The 23,761-nt window shown below is 45.3% G+C and overlaps 1 protein-coding gene across 1 annotated transcript in view; it reads left to right on the top strand.

The window, feature by feature from the left end:
• The window catches only part of LOC138381950 (protein FAM169B-like), a 75,222-nt gene extending 55,713 nt beyond the window's left edge, over positions 1 to 19,509 (top strand). Inside the window, exons 5-8 of the mRNA XM_069466646.1 lie at positions 6,127 to 6,309; positions 11,127 to 11,258; positions 15,407 to 15,507; positions 16,817 to 19,509. Coding sequence (XP_069322747.1) covers positions 6,127 to 6,309; positions 11,127 to 11,258; positions 15,407 to 15,507; positions 16,817 to 17,005 — 605 coding nt within the window. The 3' untranslated portion in view covers positions 17,006 to 19,509. The remainder of the gene's footprint in view (positions 1 to 6,126; positions 6,310 to 11,126; positions 11,259 to 15,406; positions 15,508 to 16,816) is intronic.
• Positions 19,510 to 23,761: the final 4,252 nt, after the last annotated feature.

Below are 23,761 nucleotides of genomic sequence, written 5' to 3'. Positions count from 1 at the left end.
TTCTCTTGATCTACATTCAGGTTCATCTGCCTTATCTGCTGAAGTCCTTATCTGCTAATATCTGGGCCTATTTGAAATCACTTATATTGACCACCTTTTTTTCCTGAGCATGGGTCACACCTTCCTGTTTCTTTGCACATTTAGTAATTTTTGGTTGAAAACCAATTGTTGCAAGTACATGGCAGCAACTGAGTTCCTTTGTGTTTTCTGAGGATTGTTGGATTTTCGTTCTAGCAGGCATTTAACTGGCCTGGATTCGAACTGTAAATTTTGTCTCCCTTGTGATATGCAGCTGTTGATGTCTGTTTGTATGGCTTCCCATGGCTGCTTCTTTAGCATGGCCCTGTACTGCTCTTCCCTGTGCCTGCAGAATTGGTGGTCAGACAAAGATCTGGACATGGATGTGGCTTACCCTATCTATGGTTTCCTTGTTTCTGCCAGTTTTGAACTCTGTACTCTGACCCTTCAAACCATTTGGCTTCAGATTTTTGCCACTAGAACCGCCCACGTTGAGGAATGTCTTTGGTTAAGGGAAGTGTCAAATTCACAGATCTGATCCTGTGTAGTACCATCTTTCAAGAGTGGATGTCTCTCTGGTCTCTGACTTCTTTTTTGCTGGGTCCCTTGGGATCTCCTTCACTCACATGGAGGTTAGCTACAAGCCAGGGATTTGGGAAGTTTATGTTCTGAGTTTGAGTCTCACTCATTCTGTGGTTCTCATGCTGCTAGGACTTGCTCTTTAAATTTCTGCTCCTTTCTCAGTGCTGAATTTGATATCTGATACATTTAGCTGTTAAGGCTGTGGTTTTCCACAGCAGTTTTCTGTAGTGTTGGGGGGTGGAATTATACCCTGGGGCTGGTAAGCTGCAAACTCACAAATTTTATCTATTCCAGTTACGATTTTCTGAAATTAAATTTTCCTCTGGCTTCTATCTGCTTTTGGATGCCTTGCAGTGTCTTTAAACGTTTTTTAATTTATTTTAAAAGAGTTGTTATATATGACGATTTGAGTGACCACTTCATTCCACCACCATTACCTAAGAGAGATTCTGATTAGGTATAGATCATAGAATTTCATACCTTGGCCTTCCCATCTGTTTCTGTAAGTTGAGAGAGCGATTTATTTTTAGATAAATTAAAAAATGCTTGCTATTAGCGACATGCAGGTAAATTAAACAAAACTGGTTTAGATGGTGATTAGATACGTTTTATAATATTTTATTATTTTGCATATATAATTTATGAAGACTCACTAGTGAATACATGGGGTTTAGTTGACTAGAGGAGGGGCTTATCATTGAGAAGTTCAGAGCCATTAACGAGTTTCTGCAGTCCTGGTTCTGTTTTTGGTGCTTGTCACACTGTTATGTAACATGTTGATGCTTAGGATATGGGCACAGCACATGGCATGCTTCTCCACTTTTCAGCAGGACAATTTCTTTTCCTAAATTTAGATCCATATGATTCAGAATATCTGTTAATTTAGCTTGGGCTAGGCTGAATATATAGGTTTATATTTATAATTTCATCCTGTGAGGAAAACAAAATGTACAAATTCATGGCATAAATAGGATCACAGGGGCCAGATTTTACCTACTGAAGAGTGTACATTGCTTCTAAGCATCTTAGCACATTCCTTTTTTGTGAGCTGTGACTTCAAATCTTATTTAAAAAAATTATCATAGAGTGAAATTGACTCTTGGGGGGCTTTGAAGTTCTATGAATTTTAACCCATGTATAGGTGTATAGTTTCATATAACCACAAACACAATAAAAGTAAAAATAGTTTCATCATTCCCTCGCCCCCCCCCCCCCAAAAAAAACTTTATCCCTGGCAACCACTGGTTTATTCTCCATCACTATAGTTTTGTCTCATATAAATGGACTCATACAGTATTTAGCCTTTTGAGATTGACTTCTTTCACTCAGTATAATGCCTATGAGATTCATCCAGTCAATGTGTGTATCAGTAGTTTGTGCCTCATTATTGCTGAAGTGCCCATTCAGTTTTCAAGCAAGTGGATGCCTTTATATAGAATGAATATTTTCAGGTAGACCTCTCTTTGGACAAATATTTTGCTAATAGGCTGGTTTGAGGTTCTCCCTTTGTCTGACGGTTCTATAATTAATTGCCTTTCTTATAAAACATTGGCACCAGTCATTTCACTATTTCATGCTGATATTCTCCCTAGATTATCAGAACTAGTGAGGTTTTACTTTAACTCTCATTCTAAAATCAACAGTCCACAAAACTATTAGCATTGAAGGGAAGAAAACAAGGGCAACCTTAGCCATTTCTGTTTGGAGTTTCTGTAGTTTAGGAGTGTCCCAGATATCTTCATCATTTGCAATCATTCTTTTTTTTTTTTTGAGACAGAGTCTAGCTCTGTTGTCCCAGCTAGAGTGCTGTGGCGTCAGCTCACAGCAACCTCAAACTCCTGGGCTCAAGCAATCCTCCTGCCTCAGCCTCCTCAGTAGCTGGGACTATAGGCACAGCTACCACGCCCAGCTAATTTTTTCTATTTTTAGTTGAGATGGGGTCTTGCTCTTGCTCAGGCTGGTCGCAAACTCCCGAGCTCAAGCGATCCTCCCTCCTTGGCCTCCCAGAATGCTGGGATTACAGGTGTGAGCCACTGTGCTCAGCCAGCACTCATTCTCTTTGACTAGCGACTATGACTACTTGACTTGAATTTGGATTTTTAGAGAAGTTCTTAAAATGCTGTACAGAGCCACAGCAGCTGAGAAGTCTGCAGTTAGCCTGATGGGTTTTCCTTTGTAGGTTATTTGATGCTTTTGTCTTGCTGTTTGCAGAATTTTCTCCTTCATTTTGACTTTGGCCAGGTTGATTACTATGTGTCTTGAAGATCACCTGTTCGCTATGAATCTTCCTGGTGTTCAGTGTCCATCTTGTATCTGTATGTCTGTATGTATCTGGCGATACCTGGGAAGTTTTCCTCAATAATTTCCTCATATAGGTTTTCCATGCTTTTAGCACTTTCTTCTTCACCCCCAGGGATACCTATAATTTGAACATTAGTTTGCTTCACATAGTCCCATATCTCTCTCAGTGATTGCTGGGACTTTTTTTATACTCTTCTCTGCCTCTCTGAATGATTGGGTTGTCTTGAGAGTCTTGTCTTCAAGCTCTGAGCGTCTTTGTTCTCCTTGGTTTCACTTGTTGTTAAAGCTTTCAACTGCATTTTGAAATTCCCTGAATAACTCTTTCATTTCTTTAAGTTCTAGTATATCCTTTTTTATGTTGTCTAGCTCTCTTTTTCATTTTTTCATTGATTTCCTGAAATATTTTTTAGCTTCTTTTTGTTGGTTTTCAACTTTCTCTTCAATTCCAATCATCTTATTTGCCATCCATATTCTGAATTCCATTTCTTTCATTTTGGCAATTTCCTTGTGGGTGGAGCCCACTGTTGTAGCTTCATTGTGTTCTCTTGGGGGTGTCAAACTATTTTGTTCTTTCATGTTGCCAGGGTTCTTTTGCTGGTTTCTTCTCATCTGGCTCCTCTTCTCTGGCCTCTGGGTTAATAGGAATGCAGGGCACCTGTTTTCTCTTCTGGGGAGTCTCTCGAATCAACTCCAGGAGTGATGGCTGCTCAGGGCTGGGGAGTCCTGAGTGAAGTGTTGGACCTCAGGGAGGTTCTGCAGGCCCAGCGGTAGTGGTGGGGACTCAGTGGTGGGGTCTTGGGGTCCAGGCACAACTCTGGAGTCTCGGAAGTGGAGTTGCAGGCCCGGTGGGGGCCCTGGAGCTACAGGGGCAGAGCCTCAGACTCGGCACAGCGAGAGCTTCAGAGCTGGCTGACCAAACCAAAGGTCATCCAGATTTTCTCCTGTGTGATCCTCTGGGAGTTTTATACTTTTACATTTACATTTAGGTCTATGATCCATTTTGAGTTAATTTTTGTGAGGAGTGTTAGGTCTGGGCCAGGATTCATTTTTTTTTTTTTTTTTTGCATATGGATGTCCAGTCATCCCACTGCCATTTATTGAAAAGTCTGTCCTTTCCCCATTGAAATGCTGTGACACCTGTGTTGAAATCGAAGTATGAGAGTTTATTCCTGGACTCTCAGTTCTGTTCCATTGATCTATGTGCCTATCCTTGTGCCAGTATCACATGGTCTTCATTACCTTGACTTTATAATAATCTTTGAAATTGTGTAGCATGAGACTTCAACTTTGCTCTTCTTTTTCGAAACTTTCGTTAATTTAGAGACTCATATGAGTTTTAGTATTAGCTTATCAATTTCTAAAAAAAAAAAAAAACAGCCTGCTGGGATTTTGATAGGACTAACATTGAACTTGAAGATCAATTTGGGAAAAATAGCCATCTTAATAGTATTGAGTCATCCAGTCCATGAACATGGAATTTCTTTTTATTTATTTAGATTTTCCTTATTTCTCCTCAGCAATGTTTCCTAGTTTTCCGTGTTCAAGACTTGCAGTTCTTTTGTTAAATATATTCCTAAGTATTTACTTCTTTTTAGTGCTATTGTGAATAGAATTGCATCTGTATTTAATTTTAAACCTTTTTAACATTGGAAGTCTTCACCATTAGAAAAACATTGTTCTTATCTTCTATAAATTAAAGTAGTATAATTCCAAATAAGTTGGTATTAGCATCTCAAGCACATAGAGGTTGAAATCCTAAATATTTTACAATTATTGTCTCAAGTGAATTGAGGTTCTTTGTTGGCCATAGATTATTTTTAAATTCATTGTTGGCATAAAATCATAATTTTTTATTTAGTTTACAATTGTTTTGGTTGGCAGTGTGGGCTGGCCTCAGCTGGGTATATTTCTAGTCTAGCTGGACTTGCTGTGTGCCTGTGGTGACCTGCCCATCAGGTAGGAGGCTCTGCTTCTTGGGGCTGTCTAGATGTTGGCTGGGACTGTAGGAGTGCCTGGGCCATATTCCTTTAGCAGGCTGGCCTGGGCTGGGTTTTGTGGTGTGTCACTGGCATCTCAGAGAGAATAGAGGTGCACAGGGCCCCATGGAGCCCGGGCTTAGAATTGTCATGGTGTCACTCTGCCTCATTCTGTTACTCAAAGCACATCACAAGGCCAGCCCAGATTGACGGTGAGGGGAAACTGACCCCATCTCTGGATGGGAGGAGCTTCAAAATCAGATTCAAAATCAGTGTGGATACAGGAGGGGAATAATTGCGGCCATTTTTTGCAAACAAATCACTATAGTAGTGTGTATCGTTGCAATTCAGTTTGGCTTATTAGCATCTGAGTATTTTTTTTTTTTTTTTTTTTGGAAATTAACCACTTTCTGAATCTTGGCAGGGACAAATACCATCTCTTCCCACAGGAGCTGAATATGCTACATATTTGTTTTCCCATTCCACTGCATCGAGGGCACAGGCACCCGTGCAGTGGAAGGTGAGGTAGTAGGCTTCCTTTGGAATTGATTTTCTGGTTAGGGTGATGACAGAAGTGACTGGCTGCAAGGCCAAGTTCTCACTGCAGAAATGGCAGTTGTGCTGGTGTTGAACTTGGTTGTGATCAAGTTCAGGGTGGAAAGGTTGGGAGGGTGCCAAATGTCACCTGTCTTGCTGTACTCAGCAAGGCCATCAGTGTTTCATGGGAAGCAGGGCCTGGTGCTGTAGTTGGACACAGGGAACCCTTGTTAAAGAGTTACTGAAACGATTTCCTACCCTAGAGATGATGGGTTGGGTTGGTCTCCCAGCCCACATCCCCTGACTTCAGGTTTCACTCCTGCAGGGAGACCTCTGATGTTGCCCAGATACTGCTCTTTGGCTCCAAGGGTCTCGGCGAACCATGCCCGGTGAGGAGAGGGATCTGAGGAGGCTGGTGCCTGAGCGGCCTTGCTCTGCTTAGTCCTCCAGGTTCGCTTCTCATTTCAGTCCAGTGGTGTAGTGGTTGCCCTTGTAGCAATTAATAACATGAGATTTTAAAGAAAACTGATCAGTCAACTGGAGATCTGGTAGTTTGAAATGAACTGCTATTTTAGCATCAGTTTTCTAGGTTGTGAAGCTCACCTTGCTTCCAGGTGCTACCCATGGCTCTGGCTGTGCAGGGGCCCCGCAGGGTCCTGCTGGGTCAGCAACAAGCCCAGGGGACAGCGTGTATCTCTTGTGTTCCCCGCAGGCAGCCTGTGTGGCGATGGCACCGGTGCATGCTACCTGCTGCCTGTCTTCGATACCGTGTTTGTCAGGAGGAAACACCGTCGCCAAGGCCTGGGGATGGCCATGCTGCAGGACTTCTGTGAGACGTTCCCAGAGGATGAGGCCCTAGGGATCAGCTGCCCGATTTCTCCTGCCATGTACCAAGGTAAACCCACCTGGTGTTGTGTGGAAGCATTTGGGTAACAGTGATGGATAACACATGTGCATTCCAGGAGGTTCTGGGGAGCGGGGATCCGGAGAGCCCTCGTGGGCAGATGCAGGCCTTGGTACAGGGACACGCACACGCGGTTTTCCTTCCTTCCGAGAAATCACCCATTGCTTCAGCACAAGCCGAGACTTCATGTTTGATCACCAGAAGCTTTCCCAAGCGGAGAAATAATTGGATTTAGAAACAATCAAAGCCGAATCAACAAGCTCAGAGAGGAGGTGACTCCAGACAGCTGCTGGCAGGCTGCAGACTGCTGCAGGGCCTCGGAGTGCCTTTGCTCTTTCATTTGAAGCTTATGGCTCTTCACTTTGTCCTTTGAACTTGAAGCTGCAGGAGAGCCCAGGAACTGAAGGGAAGGCAGGAACCACGTGGAAAGGCAAGCTCTGAATGTGCTGAGTTTCCCAGCACCTCTTCCTGCCTGAGACAGCTCCCTCCCATAGTCTTTATAACGTATCTGCCAGAGGAGGATCAAAAAGCTCTGATGTTGAACGTCACACTCCAGGTCAACACGGCGGGAGACTCTGGAGAGCATCTCTTCAGGCCCCCTGGAAGCACATCCACCCGCTTTGTGGCCTGCCTCACTTCTTGGTGTGCAGGTGCTTTTGAGTCCTTCAGATTGAGTTTCCAGTGTCCTTCTGGGATAATAGATTGGAGCGAAAAGTTAGGAAAGGCAAGGAGCCTTCCGTTGCTCTGAAGTCAAAATGAAAACATACTTTTCCTCAAGTGGGTTTAGTCGTTTCTTTGTATTTTCAAACTCTTAGTCTGTTATTAAACTCTGAAGAGCTTTGAATTTCTGCAAAGAGTGCTTGAGGCTTGCTGCACTGTGTAGCTCACTTTCGGGTGCTGGAGCACTCCAGGGCCCAGGCGGCCGATCTCTGTCCACACCTGTGGCCTGCCAGTCCCTCTCCGAGTTCTTGCTTCAGTTCCAGAGCTCTGATTGAGGGAGTTGCCCCCCTCTCCCAGTGCAGGCTGCCTTAGGGTTTAGGATTATCTTGCTAAAGGAGCTGAAGAGAGCCATTTCCCCGGGGGACAGCAGGCTCCAAGGGCAGGGGCTGTCCCTTCTCTGTATCTGCCTGCAGAGGAGGAAGATGTGAAGGGGCTGATTCTGAGGCACGCGTCTTCTCTTGGGGTTTCAGCCACCCAGGTGTCCCTGTCAGGCTTAATTATCGAGTACAGTCCTGCCTTCTTACTGCACAAGAGGGACTCCTGCCCTGGGCTCCGTGCTTCAAGCCCCCTTTCAGCTGTGTCCCCTTCCATGGGCCCAAGGGGTGTGTCCACCTGTGTCCATGCTACTCTTAAACAGGCTCAGAGTACTGGGAGCCCAGAATTCCTGCCAATGGCTGCTGAGGGCCTGAGGGGACCGTGTTCCTGCATCTGTGTTCGTGAGGGTGGACCACACCACCAGTTCGCACATCCCTAGAGCCCAGGGACAGCTGCTGGTGGGCTGTGGATGGAGGGTGTGTAGGGCACCCACGGTGTGTGCAGGCCCCTTGGGGTGTCGGGGGCGGGACTGGGGTGGGAGGGAAAAGGGGTGGGCTGCTGGCTGGGGGCCAGCTCAATGGTATTGCCGCATTTTGGTGCAAAACTTCAAGGAGTCCAAGAATTCTAAATTTGAGACTGGCTTTCCCTGTTGTCAGGAAGCTATATGTATCCAGATCGGAGGGCAGAATGTGTCTACGATCTAGCACTCTGCTAGCTTCGTTTATGCCTTTTGAATACAGGCATACCTTATTTTATCATACTTCACAGATACTGCATTTTTTAAAAATTGAAGGTTTGTGGCAATCCTGAGTCAAGCAAGTCTTTTGGCACTACTTTTCCAAGAACATGTGCTCATTTTGTGTCTCTGTGTCACATTTTGGTAATTCTCTCAATATCTCAAATTTTTTCATCATTATTATATCCATCGTGGTGATATGCAATCAGTGATCTTTGATGTTACTATGGTAACTGTTTTGGGACGTCATGGACTGCACCCATATAAGACAGCTAACTTAACAGGTAAATGTGGTGTGCTCTGACTGCTCCACTGACTGGCCGTTCCCTCCATCTCTCTCCCTCTCCTTGGGCCTCCCTATTCCCTGAGACACAATAATATTGAAAATTAGGCCAATTAATAACCCTACAAAGGCCTCTAAATGTCCAAGTGAAAGGTATAGTCGCATGTCACTCACTTTAAATAAAAAACTAGACATAATTAAGCTTAGTGAGGGAAGACTTCGAAAGCGAAGGCAGGCTGAAAGCTGGGCCTCTTGCACCAAGCAGTTAGCCAAGTTGTGAATGCAAAGGAAAAGTTCTTGAAGGAAATTAAAAGTGCTACTGCAGTGAACACACAATAATAAGAAAGCAGAACAGCCTTATTGCTGATATGAAGGAAGTCTGAGTGGTCTGGATGGAAGATCAAACCATTCACAATATTCTCGTAAGCCAACACCTGATCCAGAGTAAGGCACTGACTCTCTTCCATTCTTTGAAGGCTGAGAGAGGTGAGGAAGCTGCAGAAGAAAAGTTTGAAGCTAACAGAGGTTGGTTCATGAGGTTTAAGGAAAGAAGCCATCTCTATGATACTTGCAAGGTGAAGCAGCAGGTGCTGCTGTAGAAGCTACAGCAAGTTATCCAGAAGATCCAGCTAAGATCATGGATGAAGGTGGCTACACTAAACAAAAGGTTTTCAACGTAGATGAAATAGCTTTCTATTGAAAGAAGATGCCATCTAGGACTTTCATAGCTAGAGAGAAGTCAATGCCTGGCTGAAAATCTTCAAAGGACAAGCTGACTCTCTTATTACGGACTAATGCAGCTGGTGACTTAAAGTTGAAGCCAATGGTCATTGACCATTCCAGAAATCCTAGGGTCCTCAAGAATTATGTTAAATCTACTCCGCCTGTGCTCTAGAAATGGAACAGCAAAGCTTGGATGACAGCACATCTGTTCATTGCATGGTTTACCAAATGTTTTAAGCCCTGTTGAGACCTATTGCTCAGAAAAAAAGATTCCTTTCAAAATATGACTGCTCATTGACAATGCACCTAGTCAACCAAGAGCTTTGATGAAGATGTACAAGGAGATGAATCTTGTTTTCATGCCTGCTAGCACAACATCCATTCTGCAGCCCATGGAGCAAGTAGTAATTTTAACTTTAAAGTTTTAGTATTTAAGAGATATGTTTCATGAGGCTATAGCTACCATATATAGTGATTCCTAAGACAGATCTGGACAAAGTAAATTGAAAACCTTCTGGAAAGGATTCATCATTCTAGATGCCATTAAGAACATTTGTGACTTATGAGATGTGGTCAAAATATCCACATTACCAGAAGTTTGGAGGAAGTTGATTCCAAGCCTTATGGATGACTTTGAGGGGTTCAAGACTTCAGTGGAGGAAGTCACTGCAGATGTGGTGGAAATAGCAAGAGAACTAGAATTAGAAGTGGAGTCTGAAGAGGCGACTGAATTGCTGCAATCTCATGATCAAACCTTAATGGATGAGCAGTTGCTTCTTATGGATGAGCAAAGAAAGTGGTTTCTTGAGATGGAATCTACTCCTGGTGAAGATGCTGTGAACATTCTTGAAATGACAACAAAGGATTTAGTATATTGGATAAACTTGATTGAGAAAGCAGTAGCAGGGTTGAAGAAGATTGGCTCCAATTTTGAAAGAAATTCCACTGCAGGTAAAATCCCATCAAACAGTATCACATGCTACTAAAATCTTTCATGAAAGGAAGTGTCAATTTATGCAACAAACTTCATTTTGTCTTATTTTAAGAAACGGCCACAGCCACCCCAACCTTCAGCAACCACCACCTGATCAGTCAGCACCAGCAAGATCAAGGCAAGACCTTCCACCAGCAAAAAGATTGTGGCTTAGATGATCCTTAGCATTCTTTTCGCACTAAATTATTAATATTTTTTAAATTAAGGTGTGTACATGCTAGAGAGGGCCCGAGGGAGCCCCCCTGGGCATGGGCAGGACCGGGAGCAGCTTCCCACTCTCCTGGATTCGGGACGCTGCCACGTGAAAATGTTCACCCTAGAACACAGGCATAAAAGTCTACAAGCCTTCAGGGGTTCCTGGAATCAAGGAGTCTGCAGAGGATAAGCTGGAAGGTTCTGGGGGCGGGGAGGAGGGCTCAGGAGGCTTGGGAGGAAGGAGGGATGGTGCTATGGACTGGGTCATGTCCCCCCAAATTTATTTGTTGAAGCCCTCAATGTGACTGTATTTGGAGATCGGGCCTTTCAAAAGGTAATCAAGCTTAAATGAGGTTATAAGGGTGGGCCCCCAATCCAATATGACTCGTGTCCTTAAAAGAAGAGAGAGAGAGAAAGCCCAGGGACGCGTGCGCATGGAAACGGCATGTGAAGACATGAGAAGAGGACCATTCATGAGCCAAGGAGAGAGGCCTCAGGAAAAACCAACCCTGGGACACCTTGATCTTGGACTTCCAGCCTTCAGAACTGTGCAAAATAAATTTCTGTTGTTTAAACGGCCCAGTCTGTGGTATTTTGTGATAGCAGCCCGAGCAGACCCACACAGATGGGATGCTGGCGAGGCGCACGCAGGTAAGCAGGTGAGCAGAAAGTGTACTGGGGCTGGAGTGCAGCAGGGGTCCGAGCAGGGAGCGAGGGGGCTGGAAGGCTGCTGCAGGAAGTACCAGAGTGGGCCGAGTCTGGGGACACTGGAGGGCTGACCTCGTGTGAACCAGGCTTGGGCGGAGGTCTTCCCGACTCACGCATCCCTGCCTTCCTCCCAGTCTGTAGGCAGTTCCTGCTGGCCCGTCCAGAGGAGCGAGGGCGCCTGTGGGAGGTGGAGCCCCCGGGGGCCTGGGGCCAGCGCGGCAACATCTGGCTCAAGGTTCAACTTCTCCAGGCAGGACTTCCGGACTGTGAGTCGGGCTGAAAACAGTGCACTTTGGTCTAGTCATTTCTAGTGTCAGTAACTGGTACAGATGAGTTTACAATGATCAACTGAGACCCACGTAGAGGTTATTTCTGTTGCTGCACAAACAAAGGAGGAGTGAGCCTGGGTGGGGGTGGTGCCCTGTCTTCTGACCTTCCCTTCCTGAACGAGGCACACCTTCCCGCCCTCTCGCTCTAAACAGTCGCTCCCCATTTAGCAATTAGAAGCTCTCTGGGACCAAGGGGCTCCCCTTTTACAATTAGAATGGATTATTGAAACATAAAGAAAACCAATTTTCTCTGTCTAACCGAAGATCAGTTGAAAACATGATTTTGAATAGGTAATATGTGCACTTGGTTGAAAATTTGAAAGAGACACACACAGGGGGTCACTGTGACAAGCAAGCGTCCCACCCTTCTCCTCTGGGGGGACACACACCTGCGTAGACGGCAGCGCTGCGTAGACGACATGCTGCCAGTTGCTGCCTGGTCCGTTTTGTCTTTTTTAACGGCAGCGTAGTATGATGTCGTGTGAGTTGTATGAACGTGTTGTTATTTGTTTCCCTGTTGACAGACGCACACGCTGTCTTCAGGTTTTGGTTAATCCAGACAGTGGCCCAGTGAGTTTGCCTGCGGGGGTTCTAATGGAGGGTGTTTTCGAGGCAGGAGAACAAGGCCTTCGGTGGTGTGTTTCAAGGGGAGGCAGGGGGTGGGAAGTCCTGAATGCAGCCAGGCTTGTCTCTGGATTTCCAAGTTGCATTTTGACAGTGATCTGGGGCCCTCCTCAGCTCAGTGCTAAAGGTGAGGCCAGGCCAGGCCCGCGGCAGCTGACACCTCCGGGCTGCAGGTGCTGCCTGTGGGTGGGAGACGCGGGAGGTTCTAACAGTTTAAATTAACTGTCCAAATTAAAGCCTTGGCTTGCCTTCCCTCCTGGAACGCGAGCTCCTGTCAGTATCAGATGCCATTTCTGCCGCCGTAGGTGGCTCGTTACGGGGCTGATGGGCAGTGCAGGTGCCAGGCATTCTCTCCACGTGGTGACTGATTTACCTTAGGTGGTGACAGGCTAGAGTGCCTTGGAGTTTATTGATGATAATAGTGATCAGTTTTGCTTTTATGGTGCCTTTCAGCTAGAAGGCTTAATGGATCTTTACAGATACTAATGGGGTGACCAGGCACAGGGGAAGGAAGGGCCCTTATGGGGCTGCCACTCTGATCCTAATGAGGCGGCTAAGTGACTTGCCCTGTGGCGTTGTGTTAGGAAGGGAAGCGAGCGCACATCCCGGGTACCAAGCTGACCAGCTGTGCGGGTTTATGGACGCGCTTCACAAATGAGGCTGCGGCCCCCGTGCAAGGCCTTTGTGCTTGGACGCTGCAGTTCTTTGGCAGGGAGTGGAAAAAGAAAAGGGATTGTGTATCGGAATGTGGAAATCGCACAGGCCGGAGGGGGTGAGCAGGGGGAGGAGGCTTCCCCCTAATTGGGAAGATGGCTTCCTCCCAGAGAATTCCACTGGGGGTTGTTTTGAGAGCTGGGAGTTGGTGTGGTCTGGTCAGAGGAAACTGAGCTGGAAGTCAGATGCCAAACCTGTCACTTTAATTCACTCTGAGATTCACCAACTCTCACTTTAAAACAGCAAATGAGGGGACTTGCACAGAGAATGTTCCAGAAGCATTGCTTGAGTCCCTTGAAGGAAGAAGGGTCATCATTATAATTAGGGTATAATTAGATTACTAAAACTCTGTACTTTATAAAAAGTAATTCTAAGCTATAGTCTTTTCACTCCCTGTACAAACCATGGCTAGGTCCCAGTTTCACCCACACGTTCTGTCTCCCCGAGGGCCCGCAGTCAGAATTTTAATTCACTTAGGGAGGTTTTCAGCCAACCAGCTTCATCTTGCAACCATTATGACAGTTAGTGCTGACATCCCAGATTTTTTCCAAATTGGTGAGTGGGGGCTTCAGATGCGGTCACGGATCAGCCCAGATGCTCTGCGGGTCCTCAGTTTCTAGTCTGTTTGTCCCTTCACGGAAATCAGCAAGCGTTAGTGGGTTAGAACGTCCCATGGGTCACCAAACAATATGATTCTGGAATCTTCTCTTCCCTGGAAATCTCACTAGGCCACTTCATTTGCTCTTGGTCTTTATTTAGAGTTGCTTTCTTCACTTGTTCTGTTTTTCGAGTTCTTTCTCTTGTGTCTTCCTATAATTTTATGTGCCATAGAAATAGAACTGTAAGCAAGAAGCCCAGTGGAACCAATTGCTCACTCTAAATAAGGCATAAACATTTTACAACATTTCAAAGGGAAATTAACTCGTGCTCCTTGCAAATGGTTTAAGATCTATTTTCGAAGCAGCCCGATTGGTGGACCAGGTCATCGAAAGTTTGCATGATCCTGGCTGTTGGTAACATCTGTGGCTTATCATGGCCCTGAAAATATTTACAGATTATTCAGACCCTTTGAGTAGAGTTTGTGGGAAATTTCTTTCTTCCTACACTCAGTTACATACGATGCCTTTGAAACTTGACCAATAGGATCATAATTCCATCTGATGAGATTTCAGGGTCAGCCTGCACATGCCTTTAGTTTCTTTACCAGAGAGAATGAAATTGAATATATCAACAGTGAAATGTTCTTTTACAAAAAATGTTGCTGGAGGCAGGAAATAATGGAACGCTGCTTTGAAAATTTATTTTTCCAATTTATAGGTCATAGTTTTGCTTTCTTTCTCCAGATGAACTTTTAATGGATTTAATTGTCATCCACAGGGATGATAAAAATCTTTTCTTCCGTTTACATTTAATTTTTTAAACCAGAGGGATTGTACGTAAAGAGGTGAAAAATTTGAGATACAAGTCTGATGCCTAGCAAACTCCGGTTCTGCGTTTGTTTCAGCTTGTTCCTGTGAATCCTACATTATACAGTGCCGCAGCAATAGCAATTTTATGCTGGGAAGTGCTGAGGGCGAAACCACCACACTGGGCTTGTTTTTTCCAGCTAATGCTGCTCTTTGACGGGTTGTGTGGCTCCCTCTAGTGGCCATTGTGGTTGACTGCAGCCCTGGATGTTTAACCTGTGCGGTTGGTTCTCAGATACACTTACTTGCGCTTCCAAATTAGTGCATTCACTTTAAAAGTTTTACTGAATCTTAATTGGTTAGGAATAAAATACAAGTAAATATTTGACAGCTGTTAACATAATGTAGTGCATAACGAAAACATCAGGACAGGTGGAAAATTGATAATCAATTATCTACTTTGTTCTCTCATTCATTCATTCCTATATTCCTTCATTCATTTGACAACTGGTGGTGGAGCACCCACACATGCACCAGGCACAATCCTGGGTGTTAGGGATGCAGTGGTGAAGAAGCTGACCAGGCTTCTGAACTCATCTATGAGCTAAGTGCATGGGCAACTACTGCATGATATAAAAACCCTACCTAGCAGAGATAACTAAAGCATGCTGGTATTTTTAAGTGCTTGCAATTAAATTTTGCCAAACCACATTTTGCTAATTTATACAGTTCTGTAAATAAACTTAAAAATTTACTTACATAGATAACAACTAAATAATACATTTGTTCCTTAGTAAACAAAATGTGTTACATATGTATTTTCAGCTCAGATGCAAAACTGCATATTTTCTTCCGAGGGATATGAACACCCCCCGCCCCAACACACACACATGGATTTAGGGTTGGGGGGTGGGGAGATACACAGTAGGACAAGAATCATTTCTTCCCAGTCGGGACTGATTCGGTAGGAGAGGCAGGAGGCAGAATTAACATTATGGCTTCTCTTGTGAGTAAAAACCCCAGTGAGCAGAGGAGGACCTAGGAATCAAACTGGAAACCCCACTGCATTGAATGCCTGAGTCATGAGAAGAACAGATCACGGTTCCAGCTCAGAAATGCTGGAGCAGAATGCCCACTTGGCATCTCCTGACACCTGGCAGGTCTTCTGTCCTCTGGAGAGCACTGTAGCAGGTGTCGTAGTGCAGGTTGAGAGGACAGAACTGGGTGGTGGCCATCAGCATGTTGGGAAGGATCCCTAGTGTATTATTAACCTGTTGATTGTCCAGCCCCTTGAGCGACACCCTCATTTGTTTATCCTCTTCTCTTGCTTGGGGAGGGCAGCACACCCAGAACATTCCAAGGAGGAGGAAGGCATGAACGGTCATAGACAGACTTCTCAGGGTGACGGACCCAGACAGTCTGCTAATGGAGAAGGCAACAAGGTACGGTGATGATGTGTCATTCATGAGCTTCTTGCTGTCTTAGTAATCATGTTGTCTTTGCTTAGTGAAGCCACGGTCTGAACCTGTAAGGCAGCTCCTGGCCAACTCAGCTGTGGATTTCTGCGTGGTAATGGGCTGTTGGTTTACACTGGGAATATCTGGGCAGTGCAGGGAGAAGGGGTGATGTGAGGAGAAGCCTTTGTAATTAGACTTTTCATGGTTCTCTTCTCTAAGCTAGACAAACTCTAATGAAACCAAAACGAAACAGGGAACACATGGGAATTGGCTGTAACCATGCATCGTTAAGGAAATATTGAAAAATCTGAATTTCAAATTCTGCCATGGACCAGTGTCTTCCAAGCAGAACAAAAGCAAGACTAATTTGTCTTTTTTCCCTCCCTCACCTTGCAAGCCCTTGAAATTGCAAGAAAATGCATATGGTATTAGGTTTCCGTATAATCCAGAGTGATTGTACAGTAGGGTCCTGGGGAAGAAGGGTTACTGAATATTTCTTGGTAGCTTGTTGTCATTCAGTCCTTCATAAGATTTTAAGTTTTCCTGAAGCCAAGCTGGGCGCTTGTCCACACAGAGTAATTGTGAGAATCCTCTGGTACAGAAGGGTCTTTGCTTGTGAATCCCTAAAGATCTGATAATTATTTTAAATTCTAAAACTTACAATTGTGCATCGTGGGGGAATACTGCTTATTTTGGAAAATAAATTGTTCTGGGATAGAAGATTTAACATCAAAGGCATAAAATAGCCCAGTAAGTGCTGGATCATTTTAGAAAGCTGCTTCCTGTCTGATATCAGCCATCTGGCAGACGAGAGCTTTCATTTTCTTTGGGTCGCCATGGAAAGATGGGCTAACTTAAGACCCGACCAGGCACTGAACAGACAGTATTGCCCTCGGCCTCTTCCGCTGACCCCTGACTTTACTTTTAAGCTTTGAAGGCTTTTTAGAGGCAGCAGAGGTGTCTGGTGTCTTGTAACGCCATGGGTGTGTATCTGGGGAAGTCTGCACACTAGAGCACAGAGCACCCAACTTTTAAACTAGTGCTTCTGTGCCCTGTTCTTCCTCTAGTCTCCCCAAGCTGAGCTGTCCTTCAGTTCTGTTCAGTAAATACGCCCTCTTATGTTCAAAACATGGCTTCCATGTGGCTGGCCAGGGGCGTTTGAACCCGGCTTATCTGTTCTGAATCTCAGCATGGACAAGCCAGCCAGGACACCTGCAGGCCCTGAATTCCAGCCCCGATGGTCTGGGATGCAGTGCTCAATTGGAATGCCTTGTGAATTCTTTTCTGACTTTAGGAGAGGACCCGTGGAGAAGAACTGGAAAGCACAAAGAATGATGGAGATCGTGGAGTGAAAGAGGAGGAAGCTGGGCTGCTGGAGAGACCCTGTGGGACTGAGCTGGAGGCTCAGGAAGCCAAGAGGACAGCGGCCGTGGCGGGGCTGGCGGGGGAGCCACGGCAGAAGCTCCCACGGCCCAGTTCCTGACTCCTCCAGACACCCATCTAGGCCGGGCTGGGTTCCCGGCACTGGTGTGTGGCCAGGAGCTGGCCTCCTGTCCTTGCTGTGCCTTCCTTGTAATCTTTGAGGAGACAGTGACCACATTGGCTCCACCTACCTCAGGCCTGTTATGTGGGCTCAGGTTCTAGAATGCCTGAGAATGTTCTATGTTAAGCTTGAAACGCTACATAGGATTGAGGAGTTATTTTCTCAAGTTGCTTCTTGGCAGTTCCAAAAGGTTTCAGAAACTCATTCAAAGCCTGGTAGAGTTTCTGTTCCCTAGAAAGAATTGGTGCAACTGTACCGGAACCGCGGGAATGTTTTCCTGAATATACCTCTTTCCTTATACAAGTGTAACAAGCTCAGGGAGGGGCATGCCCGTCTGATCCAGGCTGCGGAAACCCTGTTTAGGTTCGTGCATGCCAGCCCTGGCGTTACTGTGTGAACACAGACACCAAAGAGGTTTCCAGGGAGACACATTCCTTTTCCAGGGAAGCTTCAGCCCTCAGAAGCTGCCTGAAGGCAGGGGCCGGGGCTCACTGGTACCCACTGCAGGCCTTGAGCTCAGAGCTGGCTCCAGCCGGCTTCAGCCGTCACCTAATTCAGATAATTTGGGCTGATGGCCCTTCTAGCATATTGGTGGCCTCAAACAGAAAGGTGTGTGGTGGTAAAAGTAACTGAAAATGGCAGCCTGGCTCAGATGTGACATTGGCTTCCCCCTTCTCAAACACCCGTGAAGGGCTGCTTGGCGGCATGTGCTCAGCCGCTCTGGGGACACAGAGCCCAGCTGGGGACCCCACCCCAGGCTGCCTGCTCTCCACAAGGGTGAGGCACAAGTCCAGGCTGCTCCGTGGGGCCCCAGAGCTGGGGCGGTGCTTTCTCTGCACTGGGGCCCAGCCTCGCCGACGTGCAGTAGGATTTTTCCCAGAGAAAGCTGGTCAGGCCCTCTTGAAGCAGACAGCACACGTTCCAGCCCCTGGTTTGGGGCAGATACAAATCTGATCACATCAGCACAGACACTTCAATCCCCTCTATGGCTTGTCACCGACTTTGGAGAAGGCAGGGCCTGTTACTGTGGGCCCAGCTGACTGCCCTTGTCGTACTCCAGCTGCGGGGTCGGCTCTGGGCCTGTCTGGCTGCCCCTTGTGTTCCCAGTGCCAGCGTAGGGCTGTCCCTCAGTAGCTGTGGGGACTGGAGGGTGGGGGTCATCTCAGGACTGGGGGGGTCACATCTCCCTTCTATTCTTTTGAGGCTGGATTTTGGAGAGGTTGTCAAAGGATTAGACTTTTACCTTTTTAGGGATGTAATAAAGCCATTCCTGTGGCCTGGGGCCTAGAGCCTCGGGGTGGTGAGTAGACACCAGAAGCCCCAAATTCTGGGAATACACCTGCTGTTCCCCTGTGTAGTCAGAGGACACATGCGGCAGGACCTCTGTTACTTATTAATCCATGCACCCAGCTGTCTGTCCATCTGTTTATCCATACTCCATCCATCCATCTCCCCTCCCTCCCTCTTTACTTTCTTCCACTCATCTCCCCAACTATTTACCTCTCAATCTATATATCTCCCCAGTGATTCATACTCCATCCATCCATCATCCATCCATTCATCTGCCCTCCCTCCCTGCCTCACCTTTCTTCCTTCCATTTATCTCCCCATCTCTCTCTCCATCCATCTCTCCGTCTATCCATCCATCCATCCACCTATCCATCCATACATCTGTTCATCTATCCATCTATCTTCTATCCACATATCCATCCATATACTCATCCGTCCATCCATCCATCCACCCATCCATCTGTCCATCTGTCTGTTCATCCATCTATCTGTCCGTCTGTCTATCTGTCCATCTGTCCATCCATCTATCTGTCCTCCATCCATCCATCCACCTATCTATCCCGCCATCCATCCTGTTGGACACAAAGATTCAGCATGCTTTCTCAGGGACAAGCTCTATGCCAGGCACTGGGGATATAAGTGAGGTGTGGTTATTGGCTTCCAGGAAAGTCTGTTCTCTCGGTAGGTGTTTCTTCTGGAATGTTCTATTGGAGTTTTTATCTCTCTTACTCCCATTACAAAGAGGGAACGTTTCAATCAAATAGAAATAGAGTTTAGAACTCCATGCAGAGATACTATGAAGCCCTCCGTGCCCCTTACACATGGGCTGTCTGCGAAGGAGGCACAGACCATAAAAGTGAAGTCAGGTCTGCAGCCGAGAGAGGGTGTTGTCTGTGCTTGTCAGACGTAACCTTTACCGTGTGACGTATGTGCTGTGAACATTGTGCTCTTTGAGGTGAATGGTTGGTGTCTTGTGTTTACATGCAAAAGTGTCTCAGGGGTTTGATGAAGTTACTATTCAATAAAAGAAGCTTTTCAAGAAAGAAAAACTGATGTGTTGAGGGCTTCATTTAAGAACATATTAACTGACCTCACAGGGTTAGGAGATACGCTGGAGTTCTGGGCACGCCCTTCCCAGCGCGGCGTAGTCTGTGTCGGCTCCGAGCTGTGTGCAAGGGGCCCCTTCCATGCAGTGTGGTTAGGGACTGTCCGTGATGCTTGCGTTTGCATGTGTTGCTGTTTTTATTAAATCATTTTTGTTTATTATTCAGTTTGTCTATGTTTCTGCCTCTTGTTTTTTAACACCTCTATTGAGGTATAATTTACCAACCATAAAGTTCACTCATTTGAAGTCCATAATTTATTGATTTTTAGTATATTTACAGAGTTGTGCAATCGCCACCACCATCAGTACCCGCGAAAGAAACCCTGTACCCATTAGCAGCCCCCACCCTACCCTCAGCAGCCACTAATTGCAGTCTCCCTCCACAGCCCTGCCTCTGCTGGCCATGTCACATAGGTGGGATCATACAACAGGGGTCCCTGCACCTGGCTTCTTTCACTCCACATACTGAGGTCCATCCACGTTGCAGCATGTATCATCAGTCTTTCTTTCCTTTTTATTGCTGAATAATATTCCATGGGATGGATGTACAGCATTTTATTTAGGCTTTCATCAGTTGATATACTTTTGGATTGATTCCAGTGTTTGGTAGTTATCCGTAATGCTGTTATGAATATATACATATACATACATAAGTTTTTGTGTGTACATATATTTTCAGTTTTCTTGGGTATATACCCAGCAGTGGAATTTCTGGGTCATATGGTAACTCTGTGTTTAACATTGTGAGGGACTGACAAATTATTTTTCAAAGTGGCTGTACCATATTACATTCCCCCCAGCCACGTATGAGGTTTCCAATTGCTGCCCCATCCCACCTAATACCTGTCACTGTCCGTCTGTTTGCTATACCCAACCTAGTGGGTGTCTCATTGTGGTGTTGACTTGCATTTCCCTAATGACAAAGTGATGTTGGACATCTTTTCATGTTCTTGTCAACCATTTGTATTCTATTGTGGATATGAATCCATTATTGGAGATAGGATTTGCAAATACTCTCTCCCATTCTGTGGGTTGTCTTTTCACTTTCTTGGTGTCATTTGAAACATACATGTTTTTAATTTTGACAAAGTCTAATCTATTTTCTTTCTGGTTGCTTGAGCTTTCAGTGTTGCAGTAGCAATGATTGTGTTTTCTAAATGCATGTCCTTTCATTCCCATCTAAAGGGAGTTATTGGGGAGAAAGATATTTGACTCTAAAATGAATATAGAAAATCCACAAAGAAGTCATTACTTAGAGGAAGGCGGTCCCTGGATCCCATGTCCTTTGCAGGCAGCAATCAGAGGCCCATGCCCTGCAAGAGGCACATTGGCCCTAAGAGCTGCTCTGCCCCACACTCACGAATGGCTCAGGCAGGGTGAACAGCACAGGAGCCCATAGTCATCTGGAAGTTTGCATGTGGACTCGTGGTCTGGCAGTGGTGATGGACACTCACTGCTATGCACCAGAAAACAGGTTTTCTTTCAGGAAGTGGGTTTTCAGGGTTTTCAGGGTTTTAAGGGTATCCTGGAACATTTTGTTCCAGGAAGTCTTAGAGAACAAACCCTTCAGGATGAAGAAGGAATAAATTCAACAGGTTGGCTACTTGCAGAAACCTCAGGGGGCCGACTGATTGTGAGACAATTTTTAAAATCCCCATCTTGTGCAGGAAGCAATCTAAAATCTTTGCATTTGATTCAGTTGTCTCTTTAGGGAGAGAATGATCAGCAGCTGGAAGTTTTAACGTTAGGTGTCTGAATACAAATGGCGAACAGATATATGAAAAAGTGCTCGATATCATTAGTCATCAGAGAAGTGCAAATCAAAACTGTAATGAGATATCATTTCACCCCAGTTAAAATGGCTTTTATCAAAAAGACAGGCAATAACAAATGCTGGCGAGGATGTGGAGAAACGGGAATCCTCGTGCACTGTTTGTGGGAATGTAAATTGGTCCAACCACTTTGGAGAACTGTATGGAGATTCCTAAAAAAACTAAAAATAGAACCACCATATGACCTAGCAATCCCACTGCTAGGTATGTATCCAAAAGAAGGGAAATAAGTATATTGAAAAAATATCTGCACTCCCATGTTTATTGCAGTACTGTTCACAATAGCCAAGATTTGGAATCAACCTAAATGTGCATCAATAGATGAATGGATAAAGAAATTGTGGGACATGTACACAGTGCAGTATTACATAGACACAAGAAAGAATAAAATCCTTCCACTTGCAACAACATGGATGGAACTGGAGAACGTTATGTGAAGTGAAAGAAGCCAAGCACAGAAAGACAAATCTCACATGTTCTCACTCATATGTGGGAGCTAAATATTTTTTTTTTTTTTTTTTTTTTTTTTTTTTTTTGAGACAGAGTCTCACTCTGTTGCCCAGGCTAGAGTGAGTGCCGTGGCGTCAGCCTAGCTCACAGCAACCTCAAACTCCTGAGCTCAAGCGATCCTCCTGTCTCAGCCTCCCGAGTAGCTGGGACTACAGGCATGCGCCACCATGCCCGGTTAATTTTTTTTTTTCTATATATATTTTTAGCTGTCCGTATAATTTCTTTCTATTTTTTTAGTAGAGGTGGGGTCTCGCTCTTGCTCAGGCTGGTCTCGAACTCCTGAGCTCAAACGATCCGCCCACCTCGGCCTCCCAGAGTGCTAGGATTACAGGCGTGAGCCACCGCGCCCGGCCTAAATATTAAAACAATTGATCTCATGGAGACAGAGAATAGGATGATGGTTACCAGAGGCTGGGAAGGGTAGCAGGGAGTGGGGGGTAAAGTGGGGATGGTTAATGGATGCAAAAATATCATTAGATAGATAGAATGAACAATATTTGATAGCACAACAAAGTGACTATGATCAACAATAAGTTAGGGTATACTTTAAAATAACTAAAAGAGCGGAATTGGAATATTCCTAACACAAAGAAATGATAAATGCCTGAGGTGATGGATACCCCAATTACCCTGATTTGATTAATTCACATTGTATGTCTGTATCCAAACATTACCTGTGCCCTATAAATATACACAACTGCTGTGTACCCGTAAATGTTATAATTCGTGTAAGCTACATAAAGAAATACTGCAAGGAGCACACTCAGATAGAGTCGTGTACCTTTCTGGTTGAGCTCTGCTGTCCACACAGCTGCCCTGAACCACAGCCTCAGAAATGGCACTTGAGAATGTTTTGGGTATGGGGTGGGGGCAGGTAGATGTGATGTTAGAAAAAGATATCCAGTACTATAATGCTATATTTTGAAAATGAACAAAATAGTTCTTACTGTTTCTGCCTTAGAAAACGAAGTTCCATAAAACGTCAGCTGATGGTTTAGGAAGCTTTAGAAACATTGTTTCACGCTTTCCAGCAGCTTTCACTTCCTCCCCAAGATGCCTCTGGGGGCTGAATGAGTTACTGGGAGAGCCCTCCTGGGAAAGTACCTGGAGTCCCTGTGGGGTCCCTCCCATGTCCCCAGCCTTCCTGGGGCTGACGATGGCTGTGGCAGCAAGTGTCAGTGACCTGACATCCCAATTTTTATTAATGTCATTAAGATGACCACAGGGCTGGGGAAAGAGAAAGGATTCCAAAGACCTCCATCCTCCCTCATCAAGAAGAGACAGGGAATCTGCCCACACACACAGCTCACCACCGCTACAGCCTACAAACAACTAGCAACTGAGAAAACCACCACACTAAGGATATCTACAACCAAGGTATCCATCCAGAACCTAGACCCCCATCAAAGCACCCACAAGGAAAGCCAAAGGTTCTTATCCAACATGTGCTACAGATACACCCTTATGAGTGAGGTGGGGGGAAGCCCCATCTAAACAAAAGTAAATTCCAAAACAAGAAGCGACAGCTGCCCCGGATAAGAAGGAATCAGTGCAAGAACTCTGGAAGTAAGATTGATCATATCTTAGGCCACAAAACATCTTAACAAATTAAAAAGAAATAGAAATCATACCACGTATCTTCTCAGACCACAGTGGACTAAAACTAGAAGTCAGTTCCAAGAGAAACACTCAAATCTACACAAAGTCATGAAAATTACACAACCTGCTGCTGAATGATTATTGGGTCCGTAATGAAATTAAGATGGAAATCAAAAGATTCCTTGACCTGAATGACAAAGGGGACACAAGCTATCCAAATCTATGGGATTCAGCAAAAGCAGTCCTAAGGGGAAAAGTCATGGGTGTTTGATGTCAGACACCGAACTCAGGAGCTCCGCCTTTCTCCCTCGACCTCTCCCTATCAGAGATTTCTGGCCATTTCCTAGAAAGACGCTAACC

Source organism: Eulemur rufifrons, chromosome 3 (genome assembly GCF_041146395.1).
Source record: "Eulemur rufifrons isolate Redbay chromosome 3, OSU_ERuf_1, whole genome shotgun sequence".
NCBI classification, from domain to species: Eukaryota; Metazoa; Chordata; class Mammalia; order Primates; family Lemuridae; genus Eulemur; species Eulemur rufifrons.
Note: the sequence above shows the minus strand (reverse complement) of the source record. Positions and strands in the feature narration are given on the sequence as shown.